This window comes from Amia ocellicauda, chromosome 7 (genome assembly GCF_036373705.1).
Source record: "Amia ocellicauda isolate fAmiCal2 chromosome 7, fAmiCal2.hap1, whole genome shotgun sequence".
Lineage (NCBI taxonomy): Eukaryota > Metazoa > Chordata > Actinopteri > Amiiformes > Amiidae > Amia > Amia ocellicauda.
In genome coordinates this window covers 13,679,182-13,701,630 of record NC_089856.1, presented here as the reverse complement: position 1 = coordinate 13,701,630, position 22,449 = coordinate 13,679,182, and the positions used below count along the sequence as shown (strand labels likewise).

Here is a 22,449-nt window from a genome sequence, read left to right as displayed (position 1 = left end):
GCATCTCTGCATACATGCACGGGTGTCGTACGCATACATTCGCCAAGGTGTCTGCCAACCTACTTGCACGTAACGTTAACGTGGGCATAGGGGCCAGTGTCGCATTTACCACATGAGAATCTACAGAAAACGAACACAGAAAAGGAAACCTGTTTTCTATGGTACACATAGGGTTGCGAACTTTCTATCATCCAAATACGGGACAGAAGGCAGGGTGCCGAGGGGGAGTTTGTATGGTGTTGTATGGATGTAAATCAACATATACCGATAATGACATGTTACAGAACCTACACACATACAAATTGCAATATTGCAATATCCCACATATCCATTCTTATATGTTACTAAATATTTTAATTAACTGCATATATGGCGTTGCAGCTGTAAACTCCTCAAAATTAATAAACAATAAATAATTTATTCTCCAAGTGCCAGACCCACAGATTATGCGGTAGGCTGTACAGAATATAATGTAACCGACAAGATGAGCTTCAGAATAAAATTTGTAATTGTGAAAGATTTATAATCATGTTGATTGGTGAAACACAATTTTCTACACATCACATATTCATTATTAATCATTTATTGTATTTGATTTGCAAGTGTTATAGCTCTCATCTGCCTGTCCTGATCGGCAAGTTTCTAACTTTCTTTCGGAATTCAATCTTGATCACGTGGCAAACCGAGGTCTCTGGATCAATGTGTTGATCAGTCACCAGTTTGATCATGAATTCTAATTTTGTAGTAGGTGTAGGGCTGGCAACAAGTTGACTGGTGCACAAAATGTATTTATCCTTATATCATGTTGTAGACATAATGCATATTCAGGGTGTTCATTCAGTTCATGAAAGGCAAAGTAAATTTTACTTTTCATCCACAAAATTGCTAAGCAAGAAATCAGTTGGCCTTTCGTGGGATATAAAATGTTATATGCACAAAATTTGCATTGAGACAAAATACTCATTACAGTGAGGGAAAAAAGTATTTGATCCCCTGCTGATTTTGTACGTTTGCCTACTGACAAAGAAATGATCAGTCTATAATTTTAATGGTAGGTGTATTTTAACAGTGAGAGACAGAATAACAACAAAATAATCCAGAAAAACTCATTTCAAAAAAGTTATAAAATTGATTTGCATGTTAATGAGGGAAATAAGTATTTGATCCCCTATCAATCAGCAAGATTTCTGGCTCCCAGGTGTCTTTTATACAGGTAACGAGCTGAGAATAGGAGCACTCTCTTAAAGGGAGTGCTCCTAATCTCAGCTCGTTACCTGTATAAAAGACACCTGTCCACAGAAGCAATCAATCACATTCCAAACTCTCCACCATGGCCAAGACCAAAGAGCTGTCCAAGGATGTCAGGGACAAGACTGTAGACCTACACAAGGCTGGAATGGGCTACAAGACCATCGCCAAGCAGCTTGGTGAGAAGGTGACAACAGCTGGTGCGATTATTCAGAAATGGAAGAAACACAAAATAACTGTCAGTCTCCCTCAGTCTGGGGCTCCATGCAAGATCTCACCTCGTGGAGTTTCAATGATCATGAGAACGGTGAGGAATCAGCCCAGAACTACACGGGAGGATCTTGTTAATGATCTCAAGGCAGCTGGGACCATAGTCACCAAGAAAACAATTGGTAACACACTACGCCGTGAAGGACTGAAATCCTGCAGCACCCGCAAGGTCCCCCTGCTCAAGAAAGCACATGTACAGGCCCGTCTGAAGTTTGCCAATGAACATCTGAATGATTCAGAGGAGAACTGGATGAAAGGGTTGTGGTCAGATGAGACAAAAATCAAGCTCTTTGGCATCAACTCAACTCGCCGTGTTTGGAGGAGGAGGAATGACCCCAAGAACACCATCCCCCACCGTCAAACATGGAGGTGGAAACATGCTCTGGGGGTGTTTTTCTGCTAAGGGGACAGGACAACTGCACCGCATCAAAGAGACGATGGATGGGGCCATGTACCGTCAAATCTTGGGTGAGAACCTCCTTCCCTCAGTCAGGGCATTGAAAATGGGTCGTGGATGGGTATTCCAGCATGACAATGACCCAAAACACACAGCCAAGGCAACAAAGGAGTGGCTCAAGAAGAAGCACATTAAGGTCCTGGAGTGGCCTAGCCAGTCTCCAGACCTTAATCCCATAGAAAATCTGTGGAGGGAGCTGAAGGTTCGAGTTGCCAAACGTCAGCCTCGAAACCTTAATGACTTGGAGAGGATCTGCAAAGAGGAGTGGGACAAAATCCCTCCTGAGATGTGTGCAAACCTGGTGGCCAACTACAAGAAACGTCTGACCTCTGTGATTGCCAACAAGGGTTTTGCCACCAAGTACTAAGTCGAAGGGGTCAAATACTTATTTCCCCCCTTAACATGCAAATCAATTTATAACTTTTTTGAAATGCGTTTTTCTTGATTTTTTTGTTGTTATTCTGTCTCTCATTGCTAAAATACACCTACCATTAAAATTATAGACTGATCATTTCTTTGTCAGTGGGCAAACGTACAAAATCAGCAGGGGATCAAAAACTTTTTTCCCCTCACTGTATGTCCATGAAATAATGATGACACACTGCACACCATAGTTTTGCAAGACCTCTGCATGTCCAGACCAGATGAGGGGGAGTACATTCAGTTCGCGAGAAAAATGTGTTTCGTGTTTGAGGAGATGCACTTTAAATACTTTTGTATATCACCACAGTTTTAATGACCTGCTGCAGTCTCTACAGTCATACATTATACACCCGTCGACCCACCACTCACCAATAAGCACTGCTGTGCGATTGGCCGTGGCTTTCAGAATCTCCCTGCTCAAGCAATCAGCGCTTGATTGACGCACAGGAACGCAGAGACGAGCGACACGGTGTTGAAACCCCTTCTCTGTGTCGCTATGCAGACACGTTTACATGCATCGTCGCAGAAGCATAAATCGGGATTCATGCTATAAAAGAGTACTCCGCCTCCTTACTGTGTGTCACGAGGAGAGGGAGGAGCTTACCTTCTGGGCTTTGTTGATGCGCTGAGCGGCTCTATTGTCTTTGGCCTTTTGCTAAAAGAGAAGAAAGATAAATCACCTTCATGGCTTTAATCAGCCTGGCAAAAGGCAGCTGATGAAAAATAAATAATAGGCAGTCTTGTGAACGTGACCAGAGTCTAAGATGAGGCAAGAATGCAGCTTAGTTTCAGTCTCCTTGGCGATGGTGTCAAAATGGTGCCTGAAAAGCACACTCACCAGGTAGGGGACCTTGTCGGCCGCTGACACCTTCCTCCAAATCTTCATGATCTGTTTGCATCGGCTGGACCAGTCTGTGGATAGGGGGAGACATTACCCAGCAGGCCCTGCAGGGGAACCAGTAGCTCACAGGCATGTGCACCAGGCCCTGTGTGCTGCACGAGACCGTGCTGTAACGGTGGGTGCGTTTGTGAGTTTTAAATTTAGTTTCTTAGTCAGCTTCTACCTGGGGGGCACTTTATGGTTGTCACAATGTAAACATTAACAATGTTAACAAAGCATTTTTATATGGCTGTGACATCATGGCCATTCTGACCTGGGTAGTCTTGCTTGAGGCTGGGGAAGTTGAGGTTGGCGTAGAGCACCGGGGAGATGGTGGACATGTCCCCCAGTTCCTCGTCCTTCTCCCAGCGCTGGAGGCTGCGCTGGTTGTAGGAGAGACCATCACTCTCCTGCTCAGTGGGCGTGGGTGGTGTGGAGGGTGTAGCTGGGGTAGTGGGTGTCGCCCACGGGCTGTCAGGGTCTGCTTGGTCAGGGCTGAACAGGCCCCCCCGATCCCTGGAGACGAGAGAGAAAGAGAAAGACAGTGAGAGGGACAGCTTGAGAGAGGAAGCAGAGACAGAGATGGATAGTGAGACAAACAAAGCATGGGGGGGATAGAAACTAACCCACCCTGTCCAGAGGCTACAGCACTTGTGAATTAACCAGGTGAGCGAACAGACAAGCATGAAGATGTGGGGAACCTACCTGCTGTCAAAGAAAGGGGACTGAGAGAGTCCAGGGAAGGAGTCCATCATCCCAGCGGAGGGCAGTGACCCAGATATAGAGGTTCCTGCAGGGCAAAAAATGCAGTTTCAACAGGCCTGGTCTTTGCATGCACCATAGACGGGATGTGTAGGAAGAGCACCTTGCTTTATTGTTAGATCAGTTATTGCCAAAATCCTGTTAATCTGTCAGGCCCTCCCTCACCTCCTCCTCCTACTTCCACTCTCCAGAGTCCAAGATCTTTTAATCTTTTTTATGAAAAGATTGGTTTTAAAAAATGACTTTTAAAAAATTAATTTTAACTGTTTTTAAAGATTTAGTTGATTTTAAAGCACTAGTTGTTTGGGTATTTGGTTGGTTTTGTTCTGTTTTTTTCTTTTGTGAAATACATTGGCCGTTAGGATTTTAATTTTAAATGCATCGGACTGTTTTGGTTTGTTTTTTATTTTATCGTTTTATTTGTTTTTTGGTTTGTCCGGTGCATTTTCAGTTATTTTCAATGTATTTGACCCTTTTGTTGGTTTGCAGTTTTGCTTTAATCACAAGTTTGTTTTATTGTTTTATGCACTTGTTTATTTGAATTCATGTATTTTGTTTACGTTAATCACTTAAGATTTTAAAATTAAGTGATTTTAAGAATTGATTAAAAAAAAAAAATTAATCATAAGTATTCAAATTTGTTTTGAATGTTTTTATTTGTAAAATGTAAAATACTTTCACTTAATAAACAGTATTTCTGTCATACCCCGACACTCCAGTCTCTGTCAGCAAGTACCTGGCAGAAAGGACCTCTGGGGCAGGCTACCACGGCTCAGCTCCCCCGAGCCCTGCTCCAGGATGGGCCGCATGGGTGTTTGTAGTGTCGCGCCCAGGGAGGCCCCCTCAGACACCCCCAGGACCTTCCGGAAGAACTGCTCCGAGTCCTGGCTCTCCACGCCCTGGGGCAAACCTAGGGAGAGAGAGTGGGGAAATTTATTTTAGGTGATTTATTTAATTGACCTTTAATTGTGAATCACATTTAGTGTATTTTAGACATCACAATGTGTAATTGATGGGATGGTGCTATGAAGGTTATGATTGTACAGACCTGGGTATATATACAGCAAGGTGATGGCCTTACCTTCTGACAACTTGTCTGTGCTGGAGCCTGCAGCACCCTCTGCTGACGAGGAGGTCTTGTCAGTGGGGGAGGAAGACTGTTCTGCTAAAAACAAAGACACCCAAACGAAGAATTACAGCACTGACAGCCCAAGAGTTAAACACTTCAACTCCAGGGAAGGAGAAGAGCAAGTCAAAGAGTGAGGCAGAGTTTACTTTCAGTATTTATTGTTCCCATTACCCTGTACTTGAGCACTGGACATGTCTGTGTCAATGTTTTGGCAACACTGATGTGAATTAGTCAAGCCAATAAAGCTTTTTGAATTGAATTTGAATGTAAGGCAGGCAGAGACGGGGAGAGAGACACAGGGAGACAGGAGCTGGACTGTGTGAAGTTCAAGAGAGGAAGAGGAGAGAGAAGACCCTTTCCCTTCGCTTCAACGGGATACATTTTTAATTTCAAAAAGACACTTAGCGATCGATAGAGAACCATTCAAGAGAAGCCTTGCTAACCCCTCAGCCTGTAACCTGACAGGAGCCACATCAGAGCAATCTAATCCCACCTGCTCCTTCCCCTGCCGTCTCCAGTGCCCCGCCTCCCTCCTGCATCGGCTGCACACAGTCTGCGGACGCTCCCTCCCTCGCCTCCCCTGCGAGGGGCAGACACACAGACCGAGATGTTATTCTTCTGCCACCCACTCTGCGTTGGAGCTAATGCAGTACGCTCAATATCAGACACAAGGCGTTTACGTGCGCGGCTACAGACAGTTCCCTGCCAGGGCAGTCACGCCCGAGTGAACGGGATAGAGGCCGTTAGCTGGGACTGGTTCAGTACTCTGAATTTAATTAATTGCACACTTTTCCATTCAATCAGGCACGGGTAATAAATGCAACACACTAAGCCAAGCGTTGCCCGGTACCTCTCCACCATTTACACAGGTTCCGAGACTATCCGATTTCTGAGCTGAGCACAGAGACTGCTAGTCTCAAACCACTGACACTGACAGTATCTTTTAACTCCACACAGGACAGGAAGAGTCTGTTACCGAAAGTGAAGAAATTGATAACACTGTATTGGGCATCAGTCACTTCTGCTGACCTCTCTCAGTTGCTGGGTCTCTTTCTTTGGGCCCCAGGGCAGAGGCAGGGCCTGTGTGGGCAGCACCTTCCTGGGAGGGGGGCGGGGCTTTGAGGGCAGCCTGTGCCACTAGCTGGGCCTCGGATCTCGGAGGTGCCAGCAGGGCCTTCCGACTCAGGTCCAGAAGCGACTTCCCGAAAAAAGCCTCCTGCCCACGGGAGAGGGAGAAAAAAAGAAGGGTTACAGCTGAATTAAAAACATCCTACAGCTTTAAAAACTTCAGATGGAAGATAAATGCATATAATAAAAGTGTCACATGATACCACCTTTAATTTGGGGGGGGGGGGGTTACCTGCAGGTACGCTGGGAACATGTCCTCCAGTTTGCTCTTCTTCCTCCCTCTGCGTTTCTTAGCCTGCTCTGTTTCCACCTCGCCAGCTTTCAGGTCAGGAGCGCCATCTACGGCTGTGACATGAGGCCCACCTGCACAGGAAGACAGTCAGTCAGTGTCAGTTCACCAGTCTTTAGAGCTGTCCGACTGACACACTTGACAGATTGATGTACTGAGCGTCTCTACTCGCCTTCCTCAGTGGTCTTCTCCACAGGCATGCTGTCGGGTGTGGTCGTCTCTCCAGGCAGCGGCAGCACCTGCCCCTTTTTCATGCGCGTGTGTGACTTCCTCTGCCGCACCATGAACCCGCCAATCCCTGGGGGTGAAAGGGCAGGGGTTTAGGGCTCGGCCAGGCAAGGTCTCAAAATGCCTGGCTGGAGGCTGAGACAGCACTGATCCCCTACCTGGTCTGTAGGGCTTCCTTTTCCTCTTCTTCCCATCATCAGTCTCTTCTGTCCCTCCCTTCATCCCTTCCAGGTCCACCCCCCCCTCCAGGCCCGTGTCTCTCTCAGGTCCTCCCTCACGGTCAGGGCTGCCCGGGGGCTCCAGTTTGGGCTCACAGTCCATGGGTTCCCCCACACCTACAGACGGGGAATTATACAAAATTATTGCAACTGAAGGGAAAGATAAGTGAACTGCTCTTATTTACATAAAAATAAATCCAGTATCAAATTATTCAGACAAGTGAGGTCTGTGGGGAGGGGAACGACCCCGCCTTGGACTTCTCTCCAGCGCGGGACAGAAACCTCCTGCTTTGCTCTGGGGCCATGGAGTCTGCAGTAAGCCCCACTGGAGAGGCTCTGCAATGTCACACACACCTGCCCCATATGTACATACGTACACTCACACAGACTCCAGAGAAAACAGCTTTCTCTCAGCTTTAAATAAAACTATTATGAAAATGTATGTCATGGGACCTCAGTCATCAGCCTGGCTTTGGCTCACTAACCATAAATTAATAGAACCAATAAAAATAAAGGGCACGGTTCTGACCTTTGACCTCATCCCCATCCCCTTCTTCCTTCAGCTCTAGTCCATCTGGCCCTGCCTCCCCACAGAGCGTGCCCAATCGGGAGCGGCGCTGGCGTCTCTTGTGTAGTGGGGACATGGAGATGGAGCGTAGTAGGGACATGCCCGTCTCCGTCAGCCACACCCCCTCCAGACGGTAAAACTGCGGCTCTGGGGAAAGGTACACACAGCATAAACACTCTTGCACAGACAGACATGCCAAAGTACTTAAAAAGGACACAAGTGACACAAGGGTTCCTACTCCACAATTTATTATTAATTTATACATAATCCTGCCGTTTGCGTTTCTTTATTTTGTGCCATAACCAGTTGTGGGAACTTTTTTATACGGTGTAAACTTTTATGGCCTTGCGTCTGGTGCGCTAAGGTATCAATAGTTGGTAACCTGTGTACAGGATACTGAACTGTCTATAGGTTCTGTTGCCTGCTCACCAGGTGGCGTAGTCGGCCTACAATAGACCAGCCAATGAGCACACACACACACACACACACACAAGACTGCAGAGAGACACGTGATCACGCACACAGACTTACCCGGCTCTCTCACTTTCACAGGTGTGATCACAGGACTCTCCACCACCACTGCAAAGACAGTTCAGAGAAAAACGTCAATGTCAGCTCTATAGCGCTATTTATGGTTAGATGACAAGACCCTTGAGAGTTGACAAACTACAAGTCACAAACATTAATTATAAATCAGCTCACTGTTCTTGCATGTGTACTGTTTTTGTACTGACTGAATGACTGCCCTTTTGCAATGCCTGGAGAAGGACATCTGATAAGAAATTATATAAAAAAAAAATGAAATAAGTAATTGGAGAAATTTAAATTGTCCCCATGTATGCAGCACACACTGCTTCCAAACAGTAAGTTGCTGGAGAGCGAGCTCAGAGCCAGGCCACAGCTCACCGATGGGCTTGGGCACGTAGGCCGAGCAGGCCGTGCAGGTGAAGCCCTCATCCGACGCTTGCTCCACCTCATCCTCCGTGTAAAGGCTCTCACACACTGCGTGCATCCACCTGAACAGAGCCAGATCAGATAGATGGTGTCAGAAAACCACTGAAGCACAAAGAACCAGACACACAGACACACTCAGAAATCCAGAGATGCACACAGGGCAAGACACACAGACAGCCGCAGAGACAGAGATGGACGCACACAATCACACACATTCACTATCCGCTCACACAGCTCTGGCAGCAATACACTAATAACTGAACAAAACATAAGTTATGAAATTAGTAAAACAGCAGAGGGCGCTCTGACCTGTCACAGTGCTGACACTGCAGGAGCAGCTCCTCCTCCATGAAGTTCTCACGGCATACAGGGCAGGTGACCAGGCTGGCACAGGGAGCGCAGTGCGTGTAGTTATTCTGCCACTCGCAGTGGAAACCTGGGGAGCCGGCGCCACATTGCATACAGCACACACACCTGAGAGAAAGGGAGCGAGCGAGGAGGGGGGAGGTGCAGTGAGGAGGGAAAAGGAGAGGGATAGGCAAAAAGAAGGCAGGGTAGGGAAAAAAAAGAGGGGAGGAGGACTGTTAGTACAGTACTGTAGAGTTCAGCTCTACTATATTCAGCACACACTCACAATACAGGTTACACACCACTTGCATTTCCATCCCCCCTTGGGCACAGTGTGCAGTGGGGGGTCCAGGCAGTAGGTGTGGTAGCTGACGTCACAGTCATCACAGAGCAGCAGGCGGGCGGGATCGGACGCCTTGCCACACACCTCACACACGATGCACTCCAGACACCGCCAGCCTTTACTTAACATCACCTTCGTAATCTGGAAAATGCAACCGTTGAATTTGAATGAGAGATTGATGTGGAGAAACAGAGAGGAGAGAGAAAGACAAGACTGCAGATGGGCAGGCTCACCTTGCTATTGACACAGTAGGGATGGTAGCACTGGGCACACTGGGCACAGGCCAGAAGCTGCCCCTCCACACCTTGCCCAAAACTGCCACACACCACACACATGTCCTGCAACAGAAGGAGAGGGTGGTTAAAACATGATTACCGAGGTATTTAACAATGCCTTTACTCCTAATGCTGCAAAACCATCACAGGCATGCAAGAGTGAGTTACTGTATTTATTCAATTCTCTTTACTGTATCTGTAAATGCTTAGGCAACACTTCATACTAGTAAAGTTCATTTTGAATTTGCACACTACCTGCAACAGGACGAACTTGTCTGTGTTGGAGAAAAGGACCACTGTGTTCTGCATGGTGTCGTCTTCCTCCTCTTCCTCCTCCTTGCTCAGTCCAGCATCTGTGTCCATGCTCTGCTGCACAGGGAAGGCAAGAGTGTAAGAGAGAGGTGGGTTAGAGAAGCGCTACAGAGCCGCGCAGATACGAACTGATCATACAACGGCCAGCTCTGCGCTCACCAGAAAGGCCTCGATGCAGGACGCCATGGCCTTGAGCCGCGAACGCCCGCGACCCCGCCCACTGCCCCCCCCACGAGGCCGCCGCTTCCCTGGGAAACTGCTGCTCCGCCCCTGAGAGAGGGAAAGAGGGACAGGGAGGAGCAAGAAGGGAAAGGGGGTGAAAATTAAGCAATTGAAGACAAATCCAGTAGCTAATCTATCCAGACTAGTCATTGTTACAGCACACTGAGGGTGGGTTGGGGGACGGAGCGGGGGGGGGGTGGGTTTGGGGGGGGTACTGTAAGGAGGGGAACGACCCCACCTCAGCCTTCTCTCCAGGGCGGGACAGAAACCTCCTGCTTTGCTCTGGGGCCGTGGAGTCTGCAGTGAGCACCACTGGAGAGGCTCCGCAATGTCACACACACTGGCCCCGAGCACACTAACACACACGCGTGCACAAGTATGCTCGTTAAGTACTCATCTTTGTGTCAAAAGACCGTATAACTGTTTCTGTACTTTCCCCAATCTGAGGTGGGAAAAACAAAATCAAAACGCCCCACAGGCCTTGGACCTGGACACAGCCCTGTGTTCCATACCTGCTTGATGCGGGAGCGGCCAGGCGAGCCCCTGCGCTTGATCTTCTCCCCATCCCCCTTCATGGGGTCGAAGGGCAGCGAGTCGTCGGTCTCTGTGAGCAGAGAGTCGGAGCGGGACCGGCCGGCCGGCACCAGGCTGAGGTCCAGGGAGAGTGACTGCGAGTCGGGCTCCCCGGGAGACCCCAGGAAGCCACTGCTGCTGCCGTCTCCATGGCTCAGGTTGGACATCTCATCCAGGAAGAGCTCCCGCTTGGCGACCCCTGTTTCGCCCTCTCCTGGCTCCCTGTGGTCACCCTCCTGCTCACACTCCTGCTCCAGTGGCTCCTGCTTGATTGTTCTCCCCTCCATTGGGAATTCATCCACGGCAGACTCCTTCTCACCTCCAAGCTCCTCTTCCTCCTCCTCGTCCTCCTCCTCAGACTGTATGGTGTCCTCCGTCTCCATGGCGATGGTGGGAGGGGCTTCCCCAGGGGAGGCAGGGCCAGGCCTGGGATCCATATCCTGGTGCTCCTTGGGTTCTGTCCCTGCCCCCTCCTCCTCCATGGCAACAGGCTCCTCCTCCTCCACTTTCACAGGGGTAGGGGCCACAGGGCTGGCAGGGCAGGACTGAGGCTGAGCAGGGGTTTCAATCACACTACCCACCCTGTCCTCTTCGGCTGGGGGCTGAGGGGAGGTGCTAGGCCCATCTTCACTCGGTTCAGAATTGCCATCTGCTGTAGCATGTGTGGCACTGCTGTCCTGGGATGGCAGGATAGGGGGCTCGTCACTTTTCTGGTCTTGGTCATTGGTGTCAGCTCTGGGATGCAGCTCTGGCTCCCCACTCCCACCTCCTTCTGCGAGAAGGGAAACCAAGCAGCACGTCATAAAAGCCTTCAACTCGACATTACAAAAACCTCACATCCCATAGCTCTAAAAATATATCGCTTGAAAAGTGTACATTTATCAGCTATGAAACTAAATCTATAAATCAAATAAAGGATACGTTTTTAAAAATAAATGCACTACTTATATCAAAGTGCAAAACATTGTTATTTTTTCCTCAGCACTTGCTGGGATAGAAGCGCTGTTGTTAAACCCCAGTTTTTAATCAATGGTGAAATCATGCAGCCTGCCACCCCTGACTGTGCCTATTCCTGCAGAACCCGGTATACCTGTGTTCTCCGCTGGGGTGCAGGGCTCCTCCTGGGGGGTTCCTTGTTTGTCCAGATGTGGCCCTTCTTCAGCTGTGGGCTCCTCTGCTGGTGTCTCCATCCCTGCATCAAAGCACACGCGCGGTCAAGGCCAGCACACCACACTGCTTCTCCCCTTCCACTCCCCGGAACAGCACAGCGGCGTGACACAACACAGACCACCACCGGCATCATCACACTGCTGCTTAAATGAAATGGACGTGGATCTACACTGTACAACAAATCTGGGGGTGTTCAGAGAAAGGACTTTGACTGACACAAACACACACATACTACACCACCCAGAACACCATGAGATGTAGGATCACTAAGTCTGTTGACCTCCCCTCTCCCCCACCAACTCACCCTGCTCCACAGGAGTCTCCTTTTCTGGGAGGTCTGTGCTCATCTCTGTTCTGCCCTCCGGTGGTGACTGTCGACACAGCGCACAGGTGTGTTTCCCCTCGTGAGACTCCAATGGGCCACCACACTCAGAGTGTACCCATCTACAGGAGGCGAGAAGCAAAGAGACACTGTCAGTACTGGAGAACAGCATGACATACCCAGGCAGGCAGGCAGGCAGGCAGGCAGGCAGGCATTTACATACACAGACAAAGACACAAGACGGCCCATTGACACAGGCGGACAGACTGAAATGGGTAGGCGGACTGACCCGTGGCAGGATTGACAGCTGCGCAGGTTGGCGGTGGGCTCAGCCTTCCTGCAGACAGCACAGACGGAGCTGCGTAAACGGTGGCAGGCCTCACACACTGAGTAATTCTCAAACCATAGGTCTGTGCCAGGCAGGGAGGAGCCCCGGGCACCACACTCACTGCACACACGGCACCTCTGAGAGAACAGATTGGGAGGGAGAGAGTACAATATATTACACACAAAATTAGTCTAAACATCCTGAAACTGCATTTTAAACTGGCAGAAAATAAAAAAATGGGAGGGGTGGGTGGGGACAGTGTAAGGAGGGGAACGAACCCGCCTTGGCCTTCTCTCCAGGGTGGGACAGAAACCTCCTGCTTTGCTCTGGGGCCAGGAGTCTGCAGTGAGCCCCACTGGAGAGGCTCCGCAATGTCATACACACCGGCCCCGCACGCACAAGCATGCACATTAAGATCAACAACACAGTATTTTATTTTGTATTGAAATCAGGATGGAAGAGATAAATCAAAAACTGGTATACAGTACGTTCAACCCCAGCTTTCCTCAAAATGTAACATCACTGTACTGCAAACATAATGGCGGGAAAAACAAGTTCGGAGACTCAACTCACCCTGCACTTCCAGGGGTCAGAGGGTAGGGAGGCCATGGCCGGCTGCAGGCAGAAGGTGTGGTAGCCCTTATCACAGGCATCGCAGACCAGCATCATGGAGTCCTCCCCCGGCTGCCTGTAGTCAACAAAACGCACAGACCTGTTAAACACCTTGCAGCTTAAGACGGGACACACACACACACCCCTTATGTCAGGGCAGCATTCAGGCAGTAAGGAGGGTGCCGTGAGTGTGCTTGTACATTTGTGCAAGTTGTGTATGTATTTGCGTTTATGTGCAAGCGCGCACATGTGTATGTATGCATCTCTGTATACTCATGTTATGCGTGCGTGTACAAGGAGTGTAGGCATCACCTGCAGGTCTGGCAGACCTTGCACTCTGGGCACTGCCAGCCAGCTCTCTGCAGGGGCGTGGCGCTGATCTCCAGGCAGGCTGCATGGTAGTGCAGCCCGCAGCCCGTACAGAACAGCAGGCCGGCAAGCTCCCCCGCCGAGTCACACACCGCACACCGAGACTCCTCCCCCACTACACAAGAGGGGGGGGGGTAAAAACAAAGATGGGGAACAAAGAGAAAGGAGAGAGAGTGAGGTATGGTCCAAGATACAAGTATTCAATCTGTCAAGGAGTGTATTTGAAAGGGAGTCATTTATAAATGAAAAGAAACTGAGGAACTAAGCGTGATATATGAGAGACTTGTAGGAAGTGATGGAAATCACTCAAGAGAACAGGTATGATGCAACTGCCTAGGTCTTTTGACCTCATTTCCTGGGTAGTGATGTCATTACCCATTTCCACGGCCTTTTCTATGTGCTCCGGACAGAGGAGGGCCAGTTGTTTCATGGACTGGAATGAGCCACTGGCCGCAGAGCAGGGGAAGTGGTAGAACCGCAAACATCCCTCTGCCTGGCATCGAATGGTAGCACCCAACCTCTTACAGTATTCACAACGCTGGCAGAGGTGAGCAAGAAATCACAACAGCAGTTAGAAAAAGCCTTTTCATTTCCAAAACAGTTCTCTCTTGGGCTGTTAATCACATTCAAAAATAATCCAGTGAACGGTGGTGTAAGGGAAATTTTGGAGAGAAAAAAAATAACTTATGCAATTTAAGTTTGGCATCATGAATGAGAGAAAAATAAGTTATTTAAATTAAATAATAAACAACAAGACACCTTAGCAATCACTGTGCGGAGGCTAGCATTTACAAATGCTCCTAGGGTGGGGTGCTGTGGGGACCAGCACTGACCTGTTGTATCCCTGAGATGACTGCTCTGTCCACACCCCCCAGCTCCGGGACGTCTGTAAGCCGCACCCCCTCTGACCAGGCAGCGCACCAGTGGTGTACCCAGCAGTGCCCTGTTGACCACAGACAGAAAAAAGGACGCGCCAGGACGCATACAGACACAGGAACATACAGGTAAAAGGACATACAAAGTGGACACGTAGATCGACACACAGGGACACAACCATAAATACATTAGTCGGGAAAAATTACAATACTATCACTAGTCACCATAAGGCATGTGCATTTCCCCTTTTCTGTAATTGAGAAGAAAAAAAATCTAAAACATTTTTTAATACTAATTTTTGGATTTCATAGTGTTTTAGCCTTAAGTAGGTTCATGGTGTTTGTAAAAGACTACGTCAATCTGGAGGTCCATCAGAGGGGCAAGGAGGAAGCCTATAAGAACTGGCGCATACAAGATCTGGGGGAGCTCAGGATCCCATGATGGGACCCACCTCCGGGGACGGTTAGTTCCCCCTGCTGGAGCCCGAGTCCAAGATCTTTTAAAGATTTTACGGATGACTGTTTTAAAAAGATTTAAAAAAAAACGAATCTTAATTGTTTTTAAAGATTTAGTTGTTTTTAAATCACATTGTTTAGGGCTTTTTTGGTATAGTTTTGTTATATTTTGTTGTCAAATACATTGACCGTTTTGGGTTTAATTTAAAATGCATTAGACTTTTTTTGTTTGTTTTTTATTTTTTCCTTTTTAATTGTTTCTTTATTTTGTTTAATGCATTTTCAGTTATTTTCAATGTATTTGACTCCTTTGTTGGTGTGCAGTTTTTGCTTTTATCACGTTTTGTTTATTTGATTTGAGCACGTTTATTTTAAAGTTAATTGTTTTAGTTTTGTTAAAAATCACAAAGATTTTAAAATTTTTTAAGTGATTTTAAGAATTGATATTTTAAATGATTTTAATCATAAGTATTAAATATGGAATTGTTTTTATTTACGAAATGTAAAATACTTCAACCAAATAAACAGTATTTTAAGTAGGTTCCCACTAGTAAGCCTCACCACCTTCTCTCCCCAGTCCTGCCACACTACACCCCTTGCTCCACACACCTGCATCATCGAACAGTGAGGCGGCGTCCGTGGCGTCGGGGAAGCCCATGGTGGCCAGGTCGTCAGGGCCGGCAGGGGGGCGCCGAGGCGGTGGGTCGCTGGGGGGGGGCAGGGGCGGCTGGTCAGGAGAGGGGCTGAACTTGCGTAGCTCACGCTGTCCGTGCAGACTCCTCTCCCCACAGTTACAGAGTGCACAGCCTCGACCCTCGTCCCTGCACAGAGACGGAGACATAAATACAGCATCAGACACACTCCTCAAACTCAACACCACACCAAAGAACAGAGCACCAAATACACAAAGCTTGTTGTGGTACAGTACATCACACTACAGCACATTGCAATGCACTTCAACAGGAGCACAGAGAAGAGCACTCACACAGGGGCAGTGGAGCTCTCCACAGCCGTCTGAGGAGAGGAAGGCTCCTCCACAGCAGGGGGCGGGTCTGGCTCCCCCTCAGATGAGAGGGGCTGTTCCGGGGGGGCACTGTCATCAGCTGGGAAGGTGAAGAGAGAGAGAGAAGGGGGGAAGCAGCAGAAAAAGAAACGCCTCATTAATTTGTAGCAGTTGACCACTCCAAGGTAAATTGAGTACCACCCTTCTCTCCAGGCCCAGCTCAATTATATGGGTTTGCCACAAATGGGATGTGCGTCCAAACTGAGTCAAAGGACTTGGCAAATAAGGGCACTGCCACACTGTGCTGGAGAGGCACAGTCTTTAATACAGACCTCCTGTAATGCACAGAATTAACACCACGCCCTTTAACTGGAAGACCCGCCTGCCTTATGCCCAGTCTCTCTTTAAGTGTCCATACCATTCCACTGCCTCAGCCCTGCTCATCTCTGCCTGCAACTAATTAATGTCTCTCTCCTTAGTCTTCCTGCTGCCTATTGCCGCTCTTGGTGTCACTCATGGCAGCTCTACTCTATGGGACACCTTTCCTAAAGAGACAAGAAAAATCAACTTTCTCTGTCAGAAAAACAATTAATTATTTTTAATATAATTCTTTAAGTTTTAGGCCCGTTCAGAGCTGGTGGTTTTGGACATTCTATTCTAAATCTTAACAGTTCGTCTAGGGAAAATGTATGAATGCATTTATTTGCAAACCCCTTGCAGACCTGGAGGCTGATCAAGATGGCCTGCTCCCTAATTTGCCCAGTTAACCATTTCACTACTTTGAGATTATCGAAATATAGGTTGCAAATGTTACAGCAGACCCTCACTACGATAGTAAATGGAATTATGCAATTCTTATTTCCTACAGAAAGTCCAATCCCCTCCCAGTTAAGCACACAGACAGAAGTCCCACAGTCCAGTCCAATCGGCAGTCTAGTGCAGACAGCAGTCCATTACCTGCTGCTTCCGAGTCATTCTCCTCACAGTTTGATTTCTGTTCATCCATCCCGTCTCCAGATCCCGATCTCCCTCACAGAGAGACCTGGAATACAGGGAGAGGAGAAAAATGAATTGAGCTGAATAAAGGGGGGGGGTAAAAGAGGTAAGAGAAGCATATCTGCCCTAACCCAGGCTCCACTAAAACAAGATGAGAAAGTTATTATAAAAGGGAAACCTCTCTTTGTATAAATAAAAACGCAGCAAAGCAGATACCACAACCGTTATATCGTCTAACGAAACCTATGCCATGTTTCCTGTAGTGGCGGCTTCCCCTTTGACCCCCACCCCACCCCCCACCTCGGCTACACAGCCTCCAGCCGTGTGGCGTTAAGTTACACAATATTCAAGTTCTGAGCCCATTGGGTTTGAGTTTCTGTAACATTTGGCAACATTACAACTCCCAGTACAAACCCAGTCACATCGCCTTACGGAGAGCAAAGGATGAGGCGATTCTTTCACTCTCACTTTCACACTTTCGATTTCATGGACCTTCAACCACACAAGTCGATAAAAGCTGTCGGATCACTTTTGAATTTTAACAAGGGAACAAATAAGGGAGATATATTGTGATTTTTAGCAGGCAACTGTTCAGCCGGTTACACGCTACACAGCAAACACCGGTCTAACTATACAACTATATAACAAGTGCCCTTCCAATCTTCAGCACTGATCAATACAACTGTTAATAACAACAACCAGGAAAGTCATACACCAACCGTTCAGACGCCGACTCGATCAGATCCGTCCAAGAGCCGCTTGTGTGTTAACAAACTCATGGCTTCACTTGACGGCGATGAATTATAAATAAGTCTGAAAATAACGAACTCGGAACGGGCAGATTTATCTGATCGTGTCCGCTAAAAAAAAAAAAAAAAAAAAAACACGGTTCTCGCAGAGACATGCAAATTATTGCGAGGAGATTATCGCGGTCTACTCCGTCAGAAACCTTCAATACTGCACTATACGAAGACGACAAGCCGTTGATGAATACGATTCAGAGAAATACGGCATTTAAAATCAAGTTTTCTATAAATAAAACTACCCCCCTAAGACAGATACACAAAGAAAAGACAACTTCCGTGTGCTACACTTCCGGTACGGTCGGAAGCACCGTGAGGGAACCCCGGCCACAAGAAAATAGTTCCGAGGCAGACAACTGGAGAAATAAACTAGTACAATTCAGAAACATGACGAATTCGATTAGTAAAGAAGGATATATAAAATCAGTCACATTATCTGTAAATGTAAGTGAATTAGAAACAATAATTCTTCGGTTTAACATCCAGCAAAATTACAGATCTGTGATATTTTTGCCCATTACATTTTGCTTTTCACAACACATCAACATAGGGTCTTCCGACACCTTGACCTAAACCTTGACAGAGATTACATTTTGACCTTATTCAATATTATTATTATTATTATTAATAATAAAGAGTAACTGGGCAATTCAGTGAAATTGCTTATATTTATGCTTATATTTCAAGGTGCCCAATTGCTTTGTCCAGTGTACTATTTTGGTGATCCAAAACAATGAAATCAAAGAATCTGCCATGATTTGTATGTAGTAGTGTGAAGAACATATTTTTGGGGGGATTCATTAAAGTTTGAAACTTGTGTGGATTGAAAATGTTCATTGTGTTAATTTGTAGAAAAGCAATAAAGCTCAGCCCAAAATTATACAGCAGCAACTGTATCACAACTACCTGTAACAAGCAAAGGAAGAATTTATAAAATTGAACAAATTAAATGTATTTCAGTTGAAGTGCCTGTCCCTTACAACATGTGCATATTTCAGTTTCTCTGCTGTCACTACCAAGTGTTTGATTTAGGATTCTCAATACAAAATGCAACAAACAACAGTTGCAATCATGAATTACATAATCAAACATTACATTTCAGCAATTGACCCATATAACGATTTTTCACAACACACGGTGTTAAAGAGCCATGAGTCAAGACAATACATGGCTCTAATCCAGGCCTACAGACCAATGAATAACACACAAAGGCAGAGAAAATGAAATCCTGCAACTTATAGGCCTACAGATCTAACTCACAAACTCTCTCTCTCACACACACACACAATATGCATTCCTTCCTTCTCCAACAGTATTGAAAGTTTATGGACATGTGCAGGAGAGGAAGTGGAATGATTGCCCACACTACTCTGGCACAGACCTGGCTCGGCCACCTTTCACCCTGGCACAGACCGGACCCTGCCATTGCAACCAATGCAGATGAACAGAGCTTGTAACGCCTGCATTTCACAACTCATGAACTCCACAAATTGTTGATTTGTAAGTCAAAGAGGATAAAAGTGTCAGCCTAGAAAATAGAAAAATTGAAATAAAATAAAACTCAAACATAATTTATAAAAATCTATGATTTATAAAAGGCAGGCAAGTGTCTCATACCAGCTCACAGGGCAGAAGAGTCGTGTTTACACATCTCTTTAAAACGACCCTTACACGAAGCACTAGGAAACAGTCAAATGGGCCCATTAATGGTAATAACCGTAATAGAATGAGGCAGCCGGTTAAGAACACAGGGTGGAAGGGAAGTGGGCAGACACTGCTACCCTCAGGGCTAGGGAGTGCCCCCCAGTCTGAAAGAGGGCAGAACAACCACAAGCCTTGTGTGCCACGAACTATTCAAAACGATTCCTCCCGAAAACACCAACTGCGGTGGGACCCACATGGGCTTCCCACCAAACCCAGAGTTCTCTAAAGCCCAGGGCAGACGAGTCTCTGATCAATGCAGGCAACCACTTATTGTCTTGATTTAGCCATGACTTCAGACACCCATAACACCCTGACTGACTGCAGTCCGTCCAGGATCGGGGGCACTCTGTACTCCATGTTTCCCACCAAACAGGACCCGATGTACAGTCAGTGGCCCGGCAGCAGCAGTTTCTCTCAGCATAGCGGACCCCCTTGGTTACTGCACAGATCTGTTGGCTAAATCTATATCCTATAAGGAACTCATCCATGCTATAGATCTGCACAACTTGAACACACTATTTTCAATCTGGACAGCGGGTGACGAATAAATCTGACTGATGCTTAAAAGTTGAATCTGAAGAACAGCTCCAAGAGTCCAGAAGGATTAATCAGCACTTTGGGCAACAACATGAAAGAGACGGCTTCAGCTGGCCACAAAGGGGGAAGAACAGGGCCGTTTCTAGTTTTGTGGGGCCCCCTTCACTTTGTTTCCTGATCCCAAAATATGACGAAACTTTTGAGTTTTGGTGGAACGTCCGCTGCTGCCCTCACTTCGGCTTGTATTGGACGCTTTTCTCTCTCTCACAAAACGACCAATTTCTGACGGGTTCTCTCAAAGCATGCTGCTGAATTTACTTATATACTTTATTATAAATTATATAATGTAAAATATAATGCATCTAGGAGCACCTTTCAGGGTACCACAGGACACTGTACAAAAATGTCACTGTTGCTTTGGAACAAAAGAACTTTAAGCAAAAGCTTTTTTATAGTTATTTTAGAATATACATTTAAATTTTCTGTACTTTCTTTTTAACTGTAACTAGCTCGAGTCTTCCTTGACACACTCCTGCACCCTCCTTGGAAGGCGTACCACACAGTTTGACCTAGACCAAGCTACAATTGCCAAATCCCATTTGCTGATTTTAACTTGCCAGCTAATTGGCTAACTTGATAATTGATGCTGCCGAACTAGGTTGCAGTGTTATAGCATAGATTTTCACTGAGGCAGAAGAGAGGGGGGGGGGGAAAACTCTTGCAGATCCTATTCAAGGTAAAACTTGCTACAGATGCAAATACACAGTCACCATGTTATAATAAAACGCAATTTGGAGGCAGGTAGGGTGAACTTGGACTGTCCAGTTAAAGCAACGAGAAAAAAACATCATTGAAACAGTTAGTATGCAAGCCAGCTACTGTACAGCAATAAAAACGAAGCACGATCAAATAACATTATGACAGATGGATGCGTTCTTGATACTTTTTCCGCCATTAAAATTTGGTTGCTTCACAATAGTTTTTTTTCCTCTCTACTACACCCAACATATACCAAAACCAGATTGATGATAGGTTTCTAGAGCATAACTTGTTTGATTACATGATCAAACATAAAATCCAATCTGAAAACTGATCACTATGAGCAATTATAGAAAATAATTGAAAATGTATTCAATTTATTATTTTTTTCTAGGGGGCCCCCTAGCGGCTGGGCCCCCTAAGCGGCCGCTTATGTCGATATGCCTAGAAACGGCTCTGGGAAAGACAGATAATTCTTCTCTCTCACACACACACACAGTCCTTGTGTGTTAGACCTAAAAAAACGTTTTTCTTAATAAAAGTGTCATTTTCACTGGCTTGCATGGCTGAAGTGACTTGATTGCTCATACACAGGGAATACAAATTAATGCATTATCTGCACAGTCAAACACTTTTAGCTGCTTAAAAAAATTCTTACGACTTTTTGTGTTATCATTTCGGGGGAAACGTCCAGTTGACATTTTTAAAACCATCTTGTTCCATTTGAACAAAGTCTGTCCCCAAGTGCACTGACTCAATATGGGCTTTGACACATTGCCGGTTTGTGGAGACTTGTAGGAGTAACCAAACGAAGTCGCTCACTGGAACAACTCTGAGAAGACTATTTCAATAAACCACTGAACAGAGTAAAATGGCACGTTAATCACAATTGATATGGCTGTACTTATTCCATCATGTCATTTATTACATTTTACAGCACCCATAATCATCCTGGCTGTAACAAGCTAACCTTTGTAGCGTGAATAAAACATTTACGTTTCCTGAAAGAAACATCTGTGTGGTGTGAACATGCAATACTTTATTAATCAATGTTTGATCCAAATGTGTGGTTCCTATTAAACCTACACAGTCGTAGTGCTTCGGTGCGGCAGGGAACCCGCCACGTTACCTGAGGGGTGTAGAGTAACTTTAAATACATGCATCTGTTAAGCAACACAGTGTGTGAGTGTTAGTGTTAACGTTTTATCAGACTAATCTAGTCTTGCTACATGTTAGACCCACTCTCATATTCTCTCCATTATGAGTTCATACCTGCTTTATGACCAGCGGGACGAAAGACAGACCTAAGCAGGTAGCTTCATCGAGGCGCGGCTACGATTACTACTAAAGCTCGGTGTTGAGTGGTGCAGGCTGGGGCCTGTAGGCCGTAATTGTGAGACTGACAAAAAGGCTACAATAATTTGCTTAGATTGTTGTAGTTTTAAACACACAAGATTGAGGGACACGTTTTCAACCACAACGTATCGCCATTATAGACAGTCACTATTAAGGCGTTTTTTAAATGTACCGTCACTTACTCGGCAAACGCCAGCTTTAATTTAGCACTGTTTTACTATGATCTCACGTTGTTTGTTTTATTAATACTAAATTAGATGTAGTGATTTGTTTTTAAATACACATAAGTGTGTGTGTGTTGGGGGGGGGATAAGTAATGTAGTGCATATACAATACTGATCATACAAGAAGTTAGGTTATCATGGCTAAGGGAAGGGATTCGTCACCATAATATAACAAGTATTTAATTCAGGCCCGCTGTTTCCAAAACAAATCACCGTCTAAAGCTTTATTTCAAAATACTTTAAATATATGTTAGGTATTCTACTCAGAAATAAGTATATCTACATCATATGCTTCGTGCGATACTTCT

General features: G+C 46.3%; 1 protein-coding gene across 1 annotated transcript in view; it reads right to left on the bottom strand.

Annotated features, from left to right (window-relative positions):
• Positions 1–22,449, bottom strand: part of kmt2d (lysine (K)-specific methyltransferase 2D) — a 52,047-nt gene that overhangs the window by 27,718 nt on the left and 1,880 nt on the right. The window contains 30 exon segments of the mRNA XM_066708551.1: positions 3,003–3,053; positions 3,237–3,310; positions 3,553–3,794; positions 3,984–4,068; positions 4,777–4,950; positions 5,122–5,205; positions 5,663–5,749; positions 6,199–6,385; positions 6,530–6,660; positions 6,759–6,884; positions 6,973–7,149; positions 7,562–7,747; positions 8,132–8,179; positions 8,507–8,616; positions 8,864–9,028; positions 9,205–9,386; positions 9,479–9,583; positions 9,776–9,889; positions 9,992–10,102; positions 10,567–11,399; positions 11,718–11,819; positions 12,102–12,241; positions 12,409–12,584; positions 13,021–13,135; positions 13,372–13,543; positions 13,804–13,966; positions 14,262–14,371; positions 15,369–15,580; positions 15,745–15,862; positions 16,720–16,804. Coding sequence (XP_066564648.1) covers positions 3,003–3,053; positions 3,237–3,310; positions 3,553–3,794; positions 3,984–4,068; positions 4,777–4,950; positions 5,122–5,205; positions 5,663–5,749; positions 6,199–6,385; positions 6,530–6,660; positions 6,759–6,884; positions 6,973–7,149; positions 7,562–7,747; positions 8,132–8,179; positions 8,507–8,616; positions 8,864–9,028; positions 9,205–9,386; positions 9,479–9,583; positions 9,776–9,889; positions 9,992–10,102; positions 10,567–11,399; positions 11,718–11,819; positions 12,102–12,241; positions 12,409–12,584; positions 13,021–13,135; positions 13,372–13,543; positions 13,804–13,966; positions 14,262–14,371; positions 15,369–15,580; positions 15,745–15,862; positions 16,720–16,768 — 4,629 coding nt within the window. The 5' untranslated portion in view covers positions 16,769–16,804.